The sequence below is a fragment of the Platalea leucorodia genome (genome assembly GCF_965183815.1).
Source record: "Platalea leucorodia genome assembly, chromosome: 14".
Lineage (NCBI taxonomy): Eukaryota > Metazoa > Chordata > Aves > Pelecaniformes > Threskiornithidae > Platalea > Platalea leucorodia.
The window spans coordinates 11545723-11561567 of NC_138836.1; the positions used below are offsets into that span (position 1 = coordinate 11545723).

The window sequence follows — 15845 nt, forward strand, 5'->3', positions numbered from 1 at the left end:
ACAGGCGTGTTCCCTGCAGCACGGGCTCTGGCTCCTCCGCACTCGTGTAAGTGGTCCCGTCGCACACATTAGCCAGCGAGTGGGAGTTCAGAGCGCTCTGTGGGGGTGGGGGGGAGACGGGCCAGCGGCTGAAACGAGGCCCACGGCCTCACACCGTGCTCGAGCCCCTGTTTCAGTACATGCCTGCACGCCCCGCCGTGATGCCGCCGAGCCAAACTGTGCTCCAGCACCGCCGGCTCTGCCTTGTGCAGGTTTGCCCAGCCTGGTTTCAAAGGATGCAATTTGCCCTTCCCTCGGAAAAATACCCACCCACTTCTCTGCCGCTGCCACCCCCTGCGCCCTGTGACGCTGCCGCCTGCCACAGCAGGCTGCCGCTCGCCGTCCCAAGCCAGTGCCATCCATGACTGCAAGCCCCAGAGGACTAAAACATCTGGACCGCCATCAGTACATTCCTCACTAATGAGGCTATTTCGGGCTCTCTTGCCTCTGCGGGTTGAGCGTCTGCTCTGCTTTCGGAGCAGAAGGAGCCACCGCGCTCGAGGCTGCGCAAACACAGAGCGAGAAGGGTCTCGTCCCCAAGGACTGCAATCTAACCTGCCATTAGAGACGATCTTCTGATTCGGGTTTGTAGGTCTGGGATGTCGGCTGCTGTGTCTGTGGATAAATTATCTGACCCGTTCCCCAAAAGCAGAGCGGGGAACACAGCGGTGGAGGGCAGCCAGGAGGTGTGGGGGTCACATACTGCACCCGAGCTCCTCCGTGAATGTGGGAGAGCAAAACCACCTCGGCTCCAGTTCTGAAAACAGTGCCAAAAGCAGCTTTTTAAGCACAGGAGAAATATCTGAAACAAATCAGGGAAAAGAGTAGCCTGCGGGTCATGAAGCCTGTTTTGGCTGGGAGTTGCGGATTAGAAACTGCGGAGGAAGCCCGGAGAGAAGAGCACATCACTCCCGTGCTCCTCAGACACTTCTCTTCTTGGAAAGGTGCATCATCCAAATGGAGTGAGGCTTTGGAAAAACATCTGCTGAGCACGTGCTATATCACGGCAGCTCTGGCGATGGGGGCCACGCTGCTCCAGGGAGCGCGGGGAGTTCCCGTGAAAGCGCTGGAGGCAAAGCTCCTCTTTACGCCTTCCATCGACCGGAGATGCCGGATGGCGGCTGACCGGGCCAGGAGGAGAGGAGGTGAGGAAGTGAGGATGTTCACAGCAGAGCCCTTCGGGTTTTGCCAGATCGATGGCATCACCACCTGAGCCGGGGAATTGCACCATGCTTCCCATCAAGGGGCTCGAAAGCTGCCCAGCTTCCCCAGCTCAGTCTCCTTACGAGCGTGGCTAGCAGTGGTCACTGCCTAAATATGAGCAGGCGCCACGATAAATTTGAAAAATGTTTTGTGTACCAACAAGATTCGCCACAGGCTATGCTGGGAATACTGTAAGATTGATGGGTTCTATAAACACTGGGTAAAAAAATGTGGATTTCTCACTTTGAATCTATTCCATGGAATCATTTAAAATTTTTACAATGTTTTAGCTTGAATTTCTAGAATAAAATAAAGAGAATTTAGGAGGGAAAGTGGTTTTTATATCATCTTAAGGGGCTCAGATGCTAAGGCACAAGGCAGTGACACACTGAGGACTTTGCTGAAAAGGGTCTAAGCCTCATTTAGCTGTGCCTGCAGCATCACCCCAACCAGCACATCATGGGCTCTGGTGCCATCGGTCCAGCGTACACGTACACCATCCCCTTCCCCAGGCCAGGTGAATGAAACCACTCTTAAAACAAGCATTATCAAACTACACAAAACGACAAGATTTCCTCTGTATGTCGTCTTGTGGATGCACTTGTTTAACCCCAAGACTTTGCTCTGTCATCACAATTTTAGGGACTCGCTTCCCGTTCTCTACCCTGGTGATTAAGACCATTAGCAACAGAGGATTTGAAAGGGGAAGGGGCAGAAATCTGCGCTGCCATCAGTGAGCCCGTGGCTCGTGTGGGGCTGGGAACAGAACAACGGGGAAAAAAAATCCTGTTTTCAAATAACTGTGTAACTAGGGAAAGGAGGAGAGCAATATATGGTTTGACTCGCATTTTATGGAGAACGTATAGTGTTCCCCCAAACAACACACGTGCATATATATATATATAAAAATACACATACACAGAGAGAAATAACTATGTAAATAAGTATTTCCAGCCGAAGGGCTGCGGGAAGGCTCTCCACCTTGAGAGCGCGTCCCCAGCTGGTGGCCCCGCCAGGATCTTGCCCTGTCCCCGCACAGGGAGCTGTGCACCCAGCGCGGCGGGGCCGCAGCCGGCGGCGGGCGCCGTGCCCGGGAAGGGGGTGCCGCTGCGGGTTGCTGGGCCGCACGGCTAACGCAGGGCTAACCCGCTGCAGGGCTGCGGGGGGAACGGGCCTTTCCTCCAGTCTAAAACGCTGCTTGCATCAAAATGCACTGAGAGAGTATGTTTTACCTTTTCTGATAAAACTGGTGGAATGGCTATCTGAAAAGCCATTTCAAGCAGAAAAAAATGGAAGGGGAGACATTTAAATTCAGCCGACTTCTAAAACAAGATGTCTAATACATCTTGGAGATATTTACTTACTTTTCCTGACATTTGTTTTCCACCAAACCAAGAAGAATTTATAAAATATTTCAGTCCTGTCTGCATTCATGCCCCAAAACCAACTTCATCCAACTTCTTACTTTCAACTCCAAGCCAGTTGTCATCACTGATAGAGTCAGGCTGAAATCACTGGAGAAAATCCCACTGCCTCCAATGAAACCAAAATCTACCCACTGATTCCAAAAGCCAAAAAAACCAACCCAGGTTCCCAGCTGGGACATGACTGTGTCAGGACACAGATACTTTCAGAAATTGCAATCCGTGCTCGTCTCCTGCATGCTGACAGCATTTAAAAGGAGCCACGCCTCTGCAAGCTCTTGTGTTGAAGCTACAGAGGATACAGATCTAAACCACCTTTGAGCTACCTTTTTGCCCAAGTTACTGAGTTTTAGACTTTTGGCTGCAGCAGTCCCAGGTCTGGCCCCTTTTTCAGCCTCCTCCAGGGTCCCAAGAGCGGCCGCCGATGCTCTGAGCATGATGATGCTCGGTCCCCTGCAGCTCCCTGCTGAGGGACACAGCGGATGCTGCAAGTCTGCACGGGCTCGAAGAACGACTGGAAGAAGATCATGTGAAACAAATCCATTGGGGGATATCAAATTCAAGGACAGCCCTGCCAGTTCAGGAAGTCCTTGAGATAGTAATTGCTGGAAGCTGGGAAAGTGGACTGGGAAAGTATCACAGGGTGCTTGCCTTGCTCTGGTGCTTTTATCGAAGCATCTCCTGTTGGCTCTGTCAGAGGCTGAATTTGGGCCTTGCTGGACTTTGGTCTGAGCCAGCACAGCCATTTCTATGATCCTACACTGCCCAAATTTTCCTTAGCATTTTGCCAAAGTTTTCTCCTTTTTTTTTTTTTCATAATAGAAATCATAATAGAAATGAGTTTGGTTTTTTTTCTGACTGCTGATGCTGTTTTGGGAATTCTCTCTCCCTCGAGCACAATAATCTGCATTAGTTATACAATATACTGTTAACATGGTTTTTGGCAAGCTTTCATTTCACCCAAATTCATATCAGACTCCTCCAGGACATTCAATGATTTTTCTTTTCTTAGACAACAAAAACACCCAAGCCTCCTTTCTGAATAGCTTCTTGATAGACTGGCCTTGACTGTTCAACTGGATCCTGGGCACGAAGCTTAGCTTGCGTGAAGCAACGCTGTCCTGGGATTATTAGTTTATTTTCTTTCCTCCAGACAGTAAACAATTAGTTTACAAACCCAGCTCTGCAGGGTTTATTGGAATGATGCAGGAGGGTGGGAATATGGCTGTAGGATGCAAAGGAATTTCCACAAACTAACTTTCTCAGCAACTTGGCTGATATAGCCAGCAATAAACCAGCAATAAACAGCAATAAAAGCAGGCACGTTGTTCTTCAGACTGAAGGCATTTAGCGAAAGGAAACATCACATCAGTGCAGAAAGGCAGCCCAGGCAAACAGGGATACTGTTTAGAAGTGATCTATGAAAGCAAATCGTTTAATGGTACGAAAGCAAAGGCATCTCCCGCATAGAATCATAGAATCGTTTAGGTTGGAAAAGACGCTTAAGATCATCAAGTCCAACTGTTAACCTATGACTGCCAAGCCCACCACTAAACCATGTCCCCAAGCACCACGTCTACACGGCTTTTAAATACCCCCAGGGATGGGGACTCAGCCCCTGCCCTGGGCAGCCTGGGCCAGGGCCTGACAGCCCTTTGGGGGAAGAAGTTTTTCCTAATATCCAACCTAAACCTGCCCTGGCGCAGCTTGAGGCCGTTCCCTCTCGTCCCATCGCTTGTTACTGGGGAGAAGAGACCGACCCCCCCGGCTCCAGCCTCCTTTCAGGCCGTTGCAGAGAGCGATGAGGGCTCCCCTCAGCCTCCTCTTCTCCAGGCTGAGCCCCCCCAGCTCCCCCAGCCGCTCCTCCCCAGCCTTGTGCTCCAGCCCCTGCCCCAGCCTCGCTGCCCTGCTCTGGCCACGCTCCAGCCCCTCCATGGCCGCCTTGGGGTGCGGGGCCCAGCGCTGAGCACAGCATTCGAGGGGCGGCCTCACCAGTGCCGAGCATCAGAAGCAGGAGGGCAGGAGGGGTGTTTAATGCACCTGGTATACATTAAAGATAGAGACTGCTTGGCCGCAACCCCAAAACCAACCCTGCAGCCACTGAACCGAGCAGCTTTACTCACCAGCAGCTCAGTCACGGGAGGCAAATCCATCCCTGTGCAGGAGATCCTGCCCCAAGCTGCGTGCTTCTTGGAATTTCACCCCAAACCCTCTCCCTAGAGACCCATTTTACAGGAGTTTTGTGGCAGGGCTGGCTCCCGTCATGGGATGTGCATAGGACATGCTGTGAGAGGGGAAAAAAAGTCTCAAACTGAAGCACACATAGCATTAGACGATCAAAGTGCTTGAGGCGGACTTTAGAGTATCAGCTACCAGCAGAAATAACATCAATATTGTCAACTTGTGGAAAACTGGCGTGGAGAGAATGAAACCCCAAAGGGACCTGGGAATTCTCTAATGTCTGGGAAATCGGCTGCAGGAAAGCGGAAAGTATTTGTGAAAGAAATGAAAGAAGCTGCAACTGAAATTCCTCTGGTCGTGGCTCAAGTGGAGGAAAGAAATGCATTGCCAATATTGTGTAAAGAAGCATTGAGAGGGTAGGAGGGCAAGATAAAATTTAGAGTCAGATAACCACGACACTACATAAACATTGTCAACTAGGAGAAAGCCTTAAAGGAGTTGGGCTAGTGGGAAAGATGAGTGCTTGGGGTGCTTTGACAGCAAAATTGGAGAAAATAGGAGACTTTGGGTGTTGATTGTTATCTGTGGGCCCTCATAGTAAAACGTAACTCAGATATTTTTTTACGTGACTCAGAAATGAAGGTGGAAGTGAAATGAATATGAAGCTGTCACTGATGCCAGGACTTCGCTCAAGTTATTTAAAAGCATGAGCCTTTCAGAAGGGGACTCTGGGTGCCTCCACTTCCCAGTGCTCAGCTGGGGACAAATTCACTGGTCCCATTTCTCAAAAAAGAAAACAGGCAGCTCTCCCTGAAAACCAGCCATCTGGAGTGGGGCTTCAAAACAGCAGAGCAGCCAAAATCACCAGGGTTTGTGAAAGTCTTCAGTAAAGGAACACGGGGAGAGCAGCACCACAAAGCAGCGGGAAGGCTAGCGAGGACGCTAACAAAAACTGGAAGTGCCTATGAGATCAGCATGCCATCGGCTTATTTTGGGGAGGGAGATATGTGAAGAAAGGGAAGGTGTGATAAGCTGGACAGTTTTTCCTGCTTATGGTTGTCTCTCTCTTTAGAAAGGCTGGCTGCTGTCTCCGACAGACTCTGCCTCCAAGATACACACAAAGTAGAGGAAACCTATTTTTAGCCTCCATGAGACAAAAGTGCTAGTAAAAAAAAAAGTTTAAAAAGGCAATTGCTTCCTGTTTCGGGCTGCTGCTGTGAAGAGAGATCCTGCCAAGGTGCTGAGGCTGGGGCAGGACCTCGGCGCAGGTTACAGCTCGCGGGGGCTGCCCCTGGGAGAGCGGCGAGGGCAGGCAGGTCTGGCCGGACCTGTGCTGTGAGACGGCATCATCTGGGGATGCGAGACAAGAAAAGATGCTCTCACCTCCCGAGAGCCCCCATGCTGGGCCAGGAGGTCCATGCCCGGGCCAGGAGGTCCATGCCCTGGATTCCCAAGGGAGGAGAAGGGACTTGAGCTTCTGCTCTTTTGGGATCTTGGTGCCTACAGACTTTAGGCTGAGCTCAACTCTGCTTAGGTTAAAAGATTCAAGAGTGTCTGACACGTGAGTCTAAGGAGACACTTTGCAAAGAGACTTTCACACTGAACCTCAGATTGATTAAAGACTTATCCCTCTGAAAATTCAAATCCTTGGTAAAATAGGTCTGATTTACAGCAAGACAGCCAGTACCATAGCAGTCAGGGTGGCTGACTTAAGGACCGACTCATTTCTTTATCTTCAAAGTGCCTTGGTGCTTCCACCAACAAACTACACTCAAGAGGTTAAATTAGGAACCAACCCATACTCACCAAAATTAAAACCACAGCATTTTCTTCAATTAGCTAGTCGAAAGTACTTTCTCGTGTTAAGACCCCAGCACTGACATTTTAGATGACATTTAACATTTTTCAAAAGCAAGAAAATTATCATTAGAAATCAGCTTAAAATGCAAGTTTTTCTATTTAGAAACAGAACATACTGCAACGCTTTACGCATAGTTTGTGTTTCTCCTGCTGCACCGTTAAAAATACATTATGAATGTCAACAGCTAATTACTCTGAAAACTAACTTTACTTCCCCTTGTGCTTTCCACACCAGACAGACTCAAAAGGAGGAAGACACAACATTTTTTCTCCTAAAATCACACATTAAAAGGGTAGAAATGAATCCCCGTGGGTGGATTTACTCTCAGTCGCATACAAGGTATTTTCAGCTGCTCTCTGGCACACTGTGAAAGAGCAGTGGAAAGAGAAAAAAAGAAAGGAAAAAAAAAATCTTGGTAGACCATATAACACACAAAGCGATCATTTAATTTCTACTCAGGGCTTTCATCAGAAAGTGAAAGTCTAGTCACGTATTTTCAAAGCATCTTAGCAAAACCGGGAATGAATCCTAGCAAAACTGGGAATACCTCCCAAAACAGATATGGTGAGTTCAGCTGAGCCCAGCCTAAACGTAACCCACCAGCCGCGCAGTGCTAGGAAAGGTCTTGCGCATCCCCATGCACTTCTCCTGGTCGATGAAGAGCGAGTTGGCTTTGACGGCCAGGTCGTGCTCCAAGACCGACTTGGCATGAACCAGCATTTGCAGCGTGTCCTCAGCATCCCTCAGCCGCTGCTGAAGGCTCTGGATCGTCTCATCGATTTCGTGGACCTCGTTGACAAGGCTGGAAAACAGCAAGAAATGCCCATTAACAGTCCCATCATGAGGGTGGTTTCTAGCACGGCATTGCTGACGGGCTCCCTGGGCACAGGATTTCCCCCTTCCGTGTGCTCAGAGTAACTTGGACCCCCGTTTCTGGCAGATGCATGGGAAAGCTGAGGGCAGAGCTCCTCCAGACCTCGGCGGGGAGGCATGGTTTAGTCTGCTCTAAGGCTTCGGCGATGTGCAGCCGCGTCTCCCAGAGCAGCTCGTGCCACCGAGACGAGAGATGAGCAGCTGTGGTTTCCTGTTCCCCTTTGGTTTTGCGGGTTTGTTGGTTCACCCTCCTGGATTTCCCTGTGCAGGGGTCCTCCCCACACCCACAGATGCACACACAGCCACACAGGACAGCTGGGAGAAGCTAAAAGTGAATGTGACACAAGTGGAGGACGGATAAAACGATGGCGTGTGTGATGCTAAACAGGCTCTGGGGCTGGGTTTAAATTGCTTTTAAAAGGCTTTGCATGGAATCATGCCCAAAGGGCTCCCAGGAGGAGGTGTGAGGTTCGGGGTGCCTCACAGGGGTGCTGCTAGGCTCTCAGGGCAGCCTGCTCCTCCACAGCCCCTTGGGGTGCAATCCCAAAGAGCTCACTATGTCCTTGAAAGGATTTCCAGTGTCCCCAGGGGAGGGGAGGACAGCCCTTACTGCTTCTCCATATGAGGCACCCTTTCTTGCAGTTACCCAGAAGGAAGGAGCTAAGTGCTCTCAACGTGAGCCTGCCGGAGAGTAGAAAGGCTTATCCTTCAAAACTGAGCACTTCCAATCGCCGGGAAGGAGGCAGGAGAGAATATGACGTTTACCCAAGTGGGGAAAATCCAGCCCTTCATGGGGTGGCATCAAGGGTGCCACAGTGTACACCCAGCCATGGTGTACAGCCTCCTTCATGGGTGCAGAGCCCTCCCAGCACCCAAAGGCTGGGATACCTGCTCATTGCTTTTGATTATATCGGTGCACTTATGGAAGGACTATTAAGAAAAAACAAACATGACTAATTTTGTCATCCAGTGATGCTCCTGAGTGCTCCACCAGTGACTCCTCCACTGCCTTACCGGAGCTGGGCAGTGTCCCGGCACAGCTCCACGTTTGGTCTCCGCGTGCGCTCATCCAGCCGGGTTTGAGCCACTTTTAATGGAGGCCCTTTGTCCCTAATGGCTTTTCGGATAGCTTCTATGTTCATCTCGATCTGGAAGATTTCCTGCAGTGTCTGGCATGAAAAAAACCACATGTGTAAATTAAAAAATATATTCTCAAGTGACCACATCATTTCCCTTTTCTCCTGTCTGTCTGCAGAAAAAAACAAATTCAGTAAGCAGACCCTGGGCTCAGACCAGTGTCCCTCTGACACATATCGAGGCACAGATCCAGCAGCAATTTCTCTTCAGGGAAAAGCCTCTCTTTGCTGTTGCTGTCGTATCAGAAGAGGCTTTGGAGCAGTGATGGATCTATTGAATTACCAGCTTCCCAAAATTACTGCTTGCAGGAACTGATCATCCATCAATAGCAACTAATAGAGGGAAGGTTTTTAATGGGTCCTCATTTAAGGACATGGCATCAGCCCACAGTGCTGCAAGCCCAGTCTCCACTCAGTTAATCAATACCGTGTTGACCGCTTTTCAGGAAGCTTTCCATGAGACCTACCGGTCTGAGCCAGGTGCCCATCACTGATCTCCACTTACTCTGCTTGGCAGAGCAAACACACGGATACCTGTGCAGCAAACACAGAGCACTGAGACTGAAAGCACATCCCTGGAGGAGAAACAAGCCTGCGAACCCCCCGGCAGGCACTCGAGCAGGGGCCCAGCAAAGACTTTCTGCAGGGCAGCCAGCACTTCTGAAGTAACTACCAGGAGATGCAACCAGCATTGGCATTTTCTGCTGGAGATCCCTGTGCTACCAGGCTGTCAGCTAGGATGCACTAGCAAAACCCAGTATCCCTTGAGATGCAATTACAGCGCCAACTCATTCTGCTCCAAGAAGAAAGCCCCCAGTACTTTGAGTTTCAAACAGAAATGATACTATAACCAACTTCTTGTGGCGAATGTTCCTCTGCTTGGGCCAGGTCTGCGTGGAGGGTCCTGCTTTGGAGGTGTCACTGGGAAGTGACAGGGTGACACCGAACGGGAGGGGTTCAGGCTACCTTGGCCAGGTGGGTCTGAATCTTGCTCTTGGCGTCGGCCATCTCGGCGATGCGGTTGGTGAAGGCGACGTTCACCCTGTTGAACTGGCGCCACATCTCGTTGGCCGTCATCACCAGCAGGTTTTCGATGTTGTCCCGCAGCTTGGCAGAGGCCGCTCGTTCGCTCTGGGAGCGGAGGATGTTGTCGTCCGTGAACTTGGCCCACGACTCCGGCACTGAGATCCTGGGGGAAGGAAAGGAGAGGCCCCCGGTGAGCCCGTGCTGCTGAAGCTGGACATGAGCAGGCATGGACCCTGCCAGGGAGCAGCGTGGATTAAGCACAGCCTTAATGGGAATCTATGCTCTTAATTTGACCACATGAAAGCGAAACATCTGGACACCATTTGTTCAACAACACTTATCGAATGATGACATGTTCATGAAGACAACTGTGATACTTATGAAAGCTCAGACAAACAAAAGATTTCCCCAGAAAAAACAGATATTTTAATCAGACCCCATATTTATACGTTCGAGGCATTTAAGTGCCAAGTGATTCACAGCTTCACGATGACATGCAGATTACAGTCAATTTATTTTGCTTGTAACTTATCTCAGTTTCATACTAAACTGAACGAGCATTAGATAATATTCGATTCCCTGTGTGTGCATTCAGGATGAAGTTCTCGCCTGTGCAGTAGTCCAGAACAAGGTCAACAAAAGCCTTAAATACCACATAAGCTCCATTTAAAACATGCTGATCCTCGGCACATTTTACCCCCTTCTGAATTTTAGCATCAAACCTTTGCAATTCATTTGTCTGTCTAAATATGTCTGAGCTCTACTGTGAATAATTATTCAAATATTAGAAAAATTGAATCAATGTATGTCCCTCCATAAACTGCACGCGTCTCCGTGAGCAGCAGATTTATTCCCTCAGCCCTTTGCCGCTTAAGGCACATCTCTGCGAGGCTGGTTTAGGTCACCATTCATTTACTGCAGAGCCAAAGCCGAATTCCTGGCACCCAAAAGCAGCTGAACTCTATCCCAGGATCATGCTCTCTATTTCTTTATCTTGTGTGTCATTTCGGCTCCCTGCCAGGCCCCCTCCCTGCTGGGCTGAACCCCCCAGACTTCACGTCAATGAAGAGCACTCAGGCAAGCACTGACACATCCTTGAAAATATGCATAAAATTAATGAGCTGTGCAGAGGTGCTGAACTGAATTCATTTTCAGGCTGATCTCTGAACTCTGACATAATGTTTAATTATATATTTAATTATATATTTAATTATATATTTAATTAATATTGGGACTCACTTTCACCCTCTGTGTGTTTGGGATCCAGCTGAAAGCAGAGGGTTGTGCTCCCTTTATGGTGAGTGGAGAGAAATAGTCCCTCCGAGGTGGGTGTCTCCAGGGGGGATGGATGTGCCATGCAGACGCACATGCCTTCAGGGTGGGCTGGGGACAACCGGCTCCCTGCCAGGGAGAGGCACCATGCATCCCGAGGACGGCTTGGTGCTCACGCACCGCCCTGCGTGCACTCACGTGGCATCGACCCGCTCCACCCCTCGGTAGTAGCTGATGCCATCGGAGGTGTTCCTCAGGTGGTGGCACTTGTCGTCGATGCGGTGGGCCGCCTGCTTGTTGACCAGGTCCCTCTCCAGCTCGTGCTGGGCCGCCCTGTTGGACCTTCAACACACAAGCAACAGCCATCAGTGGGGATGTATGGGTGGAATGGCTTCCTCCCCATCCCGCTTCCCTGCAGCTGCTGCCCAGGCAGCTATGTCCTCCCATGAGCACTGCTGCCCGCTTCCCATGGAGCCTGCGTGGGTTTTCCACCCACGGGGTGTGGGTAGAGCTGGGGGTCTGCTGGGGGTTCACATCACCACTGCAAATGCATAGCACCCCTACGGCATGAGATGAGGAGCTCCTCCTTACGCAAGCTGGGCTTTCGCCTTATCCAGGTACCGCTGCATTCTCTCCTGGCACGACCTGATGACATCGACTTCCTGGGAAAAGGCAAAACATGACCCCATCAGCGTCCACACTCAATCATCCTGGTCACACCCGTCCCCTCGGACCTCTCCAACCCTGCACACAGCAAGAACCTGCCTGCTTGTCTTTCTGCCCAAAGCAAACAGGCAGGGAGGGGAGAAAGTGCCCCCCAACCCCTGCGCACCCACTCGTGCAGCTGAGCCTGTGCACAGCGACCGGGAGGTGACAGAAGGGTGCCGTGGCCACACCTACAGCCTTTGCATTCACTTTCAGGGTGGGTTAGTAAGTATTTTTTCATCTTGACATCAGTGCCAAGTGCTGGTTAGTCCCGCTGCGTCGACAGGGACAGATCCTGACCTGGTATGAACAGTTATAGTGGTTCCCTGGGCCAGCAGCGCTACAAACCACCATCCCCAAATCAGCATCTGCCCTTTTTGCTCCCAAAATGTTCTCCTTCCCAGGAGAAATCCCATCCATATGGGACAAGAGGAGATGAACTTTACTTTGGTGTAAATCCCCAGTCATTTCTAAGAAACATTCAGCTCCACTGGAGGAAGGCATGTGTTGCTCTCAGCTCACTTGACTTTAGCACAGATCGATTGTTTGTGAAGCCCCAGCTACTGGAGGCAGGTGATTAGTGCTCCAAATCCAGTAATTTTTAATCCCTCCCGTCTGCAGGAGCCAACCGAAAAGCACGGCCTACATGTGTCCTAAACACTTAAAATCCAGAATGCCATAACAGAGATACCAGCTCTGATTATTTTCTTAAAATCTCATGACCTTTAAACTAATCTTCTAATTTTTTAGGGCCTGACTCATAAGAAAATATCTTCTAACGGAGCATTGGCTTCACAGTCCCAGGGCCTGCGATTTCCTTCCCAGTTTCACGATGCCTTTGCCGTGATTGTATGTCACTGTATCCTGCCTTAGGATCCCATCTTCTCTGCCAGCTCTTGTCATGTTTGCTTTTTATTCGTAATTTAAAGCAGACTATACAAAAGCAGGCAGGAGCGCATGCTTTTATGATTTCTATAAAATATATTGCCTAAGCACACACAGCGGCACTCCTACTGCGGCCACGCTGCTCTGAGCAAAGCAAAGCTGGGGGTAGATGTAATATCTTTTATTAGACCAACTAATATAGTTGGGAAAACCAGACAAGCTGTCGGGCACACGCTGCCTTCTCCATATCTGCGTGTGATACATATATAGAGATATATGTATGTGATATAGATATATAGCTATATCATATGTGTGTGATATAGATACATATAGATCCTGTTCCGGCAGGGCTCTGAGAGGCAGGATGGTCTCACAAACTGCTTGAAGAGGGACAGAGGACCCTGATATGCTACACAAGCACACAGCTGATTTTCAGCTATTCCTTCCTCTGTAAGGGCAAGCCTTACCCATGCCACGTGGGCATGCTGCTGCGTGGGGGAACGCCATCCCCGGGCCCAGCGGGCTTTGGGCGTTTGAAGAGTTTAGCACCTCACCAGCACTAAGGAGCAAGTTAGGGAACAAGGCTGCAAAGCCTGTTTAGGACAGTTTACGTAAAAATAGCTTTAACATGTGATCTGAGTTGCCAAGCTTACTGTGAAGAGCTGTTTCTCCACGTCGTCATGGACGAGGTCGATGCCCATCCTCTTCTCCCGGTGAAGCAAGCACTCCTGAGCGACCTGTTGGGGACATGCCATCACTGCAGGCTGCAGGGGCAGGGTTCCCTACAGGGACAGTCCCCATCTCAAGTAATGTAAGAAAAGAAATTATAGGTGGGCACAGAGATGACAGCAGGGGACAAAAGTGCCCAGGGCAGCTGTTTAGCGGACAGTGAGCAGCCGAGCTGCAACATCAGCATTAAATCAACATGAGGGAGCACACGTGTCCCTGGTGCAACCACAGCTGAATGCGAGGACCTGTGTCAGGCTTGATGCTGACCTTGCCAGAGCCTCGTAGTAAGACATGGGCTTTTGTCTCCCAAACCAGAATTTTGGATATACCGCTTATAAAAATATTTGGTTAAGCAAATACTGTTCTGATGTGCTCAGCATGTGCTGATAGGGGATGCAGCAGATGGCAAGGGATTTGTTTATTACTAACTTAACTAATGGTCTCTTAATAAAAACTTTCTAGACGTTACAGAGCTGCAATGAAACTTAATTAGACGTTTGAATGGCTGCAGATGTTTCAGCAGAAGGCTACAGCTTGCAGCCCACTGACATCTTGCTTACCTGGAGAGGGGCCTCCGTCTCGGCCAAGGCTCTCTCCAGTCGTTTCTTCATGTCTGTGAGTGCGTTGGTCTCTCCGATCATCTCATCCAGCTCATGGCAGAGCTCCGATTTCCAAAATTCAATATCATTGACACGTTCTCCCAGGTTTTTGGTGCTTTCTACTTGTGTTTTCTTTGTCTGCTGATATTTATCCTGAATCATGCGGGAGGTATCAACTCTCAGACGCTCCGCATTTTGCCGGGAAATCTCCGACTCTTTGTAGTTCGTCAGGTTGGACCTGTACCAGTCGTCAGGGGTGTACCGGGTGAAAAGGGTTGTTCTGTTGGAAACAAAAGGAAGCATCTTGCTGGGGGTTAACCCCTGGGAGCTTTTGGAAAAGGGAGCCAAAGTTGGGTTGATGGCAGCTGTTTTATAGTAAGCTCTGGCCATCCAGGGGAGGCTGAAGCTCTGAGGCAAGGGGTGGTAAGGAAAACGGTTCTTATAGCTTGAAGCCATGGTGCTGATGGCAGGCAGAAACTTGGTAGGTGTTGATCTTGGATGGGCGCACGTTGCTGTTAAGGGACAGCCAACCAGCTCCATCCTTGAATGCTGCTATTCAGGTACGGGTCCTGCACAAAGGAGACAGAAGACAACCTCACTCAGTAAGCTCCTGCACTTGCATTACTTCTTACAGCAACACATGCAACTTATAATACAAACAGTGATGCACGCAGCACCCACACATCATCTGTACAGGCCTAAAACTCTTGAAAGCAAATCCCTTCTGACAGCATCCCAAGTATTCGTATATATAAGGATTTGACTTTGTTGCTAGTATCCAGCGTCAGGTCTTGAAATGTGGAGAGAAACAAATCGTGGCTGCTAAGGGGAATAACAGATATTATGCCTTCATTTTCCTTAAATCTATCAATCCAGCGAAACTGTAGTTGCTGATTCTCTGCTATTCGTTTGTTTCTTTTGGCCGGCGTATCTGTGGATCTTATAGTACTCCAGATGTAATTTTCTCTTTAAAAGTTCCATTACCAGCCCCAATAGCTTTGGACACACAGCTGCTACCAACCCAGCACAATTTGTGGGCAACGGACTCCATCCTCATCATCTCTGTCTTCACTTGCATTAAATGCTTGAGTGAGGAGTCTGCAGGTGAGCTGAGCTTTGCAGGACTATATACAAATTTGAACCCCCCCCCGTCTATTTCAACCTAAAAAGAACAGCCATCTCTTTACTTGCAAAGGAAGAAAAATGTCTATGGCTCACCCGATGTAAAATAAATGTGCTTGGAAAGGAGATATCTCACAGTGTCTTTTCAGAGCGGCTCATAAACGCCAGCCTTGCAGTAACCCTAGGAGGAAGATTTTGCCACCAATAACTGCATACGGCACTGTGGATGCTACTGCTTTTTTCAGATTGAGGTTATGAGTTAATTGTTATCAGAAATACAATGCAGAGGGCCACCAAATGTACCTAACACACCTAATCTGAGGACAAACACTCAGGGGCGTATGCTGTGTTCTGTATGAAGCTCTTGTAAGGTTGCAAGTGTCACCCACTGGCAGGAATAAGTCCCTGTGGCTCTTGTAGCCAGCTGCCGTGTTGCATGGACGTGTCCTTCCCCTAACACCGCCCCGTCCCCACTGCTCCCAGCCTGGCTCAGAGCCCCCGTGAAAGATTGGGACACCAGTGTGCTACAAGATCCCTGGATGGGAGTGGGGTTTGACGTGAAGCATGTGCTAAATCCCATTTATGACAGCATGGAATCAACTTGAATCCTTTAAATATTGGATGTTTGCATGAAATAAACTTGCTTTTATTCTAGAACAAAGCATCCATACAAGCAATCACATGACTTGAGCTTTAATTGCTCCTCCTGGGCTACCCTAATCAATTTGCATGTGTAGGCAAGCTAAGAGAGGCCAGCTTATTTTTAAAACCACAAAACCCTTGGCAAAGC

The 15845-nt window shown here is 49.4% G+C and overlaps 1 protein-coding gene across 1 annotated transcript; it reads right to left on the bottom strand.

The window, feature by feature from the left end:
- Positions 1-7293: 7293 nt before the first annotated feature.
- Positions 7294-14473, bottom strand: TEKT3 (tektin 3; the record flags this gene model as incomplete). Its single annotated transcript, XM_082326664.1, has 7 exons — positions 7294-7510; positions 8596-8750; positions 9684-9906; positions 11214-11357; positions 11607-11677; positions 13259-13342; positions 13895-14473. 7 exons carry the CDS (start codon positions 14471-14473, stop codon positions 7294-7296), a joined length of 1473 nt encoding a protein of 490 aa, XP_082182790.1.
- Between the last annotated feature and the right edge of the window lie 1372 nt (positions 14474-15845).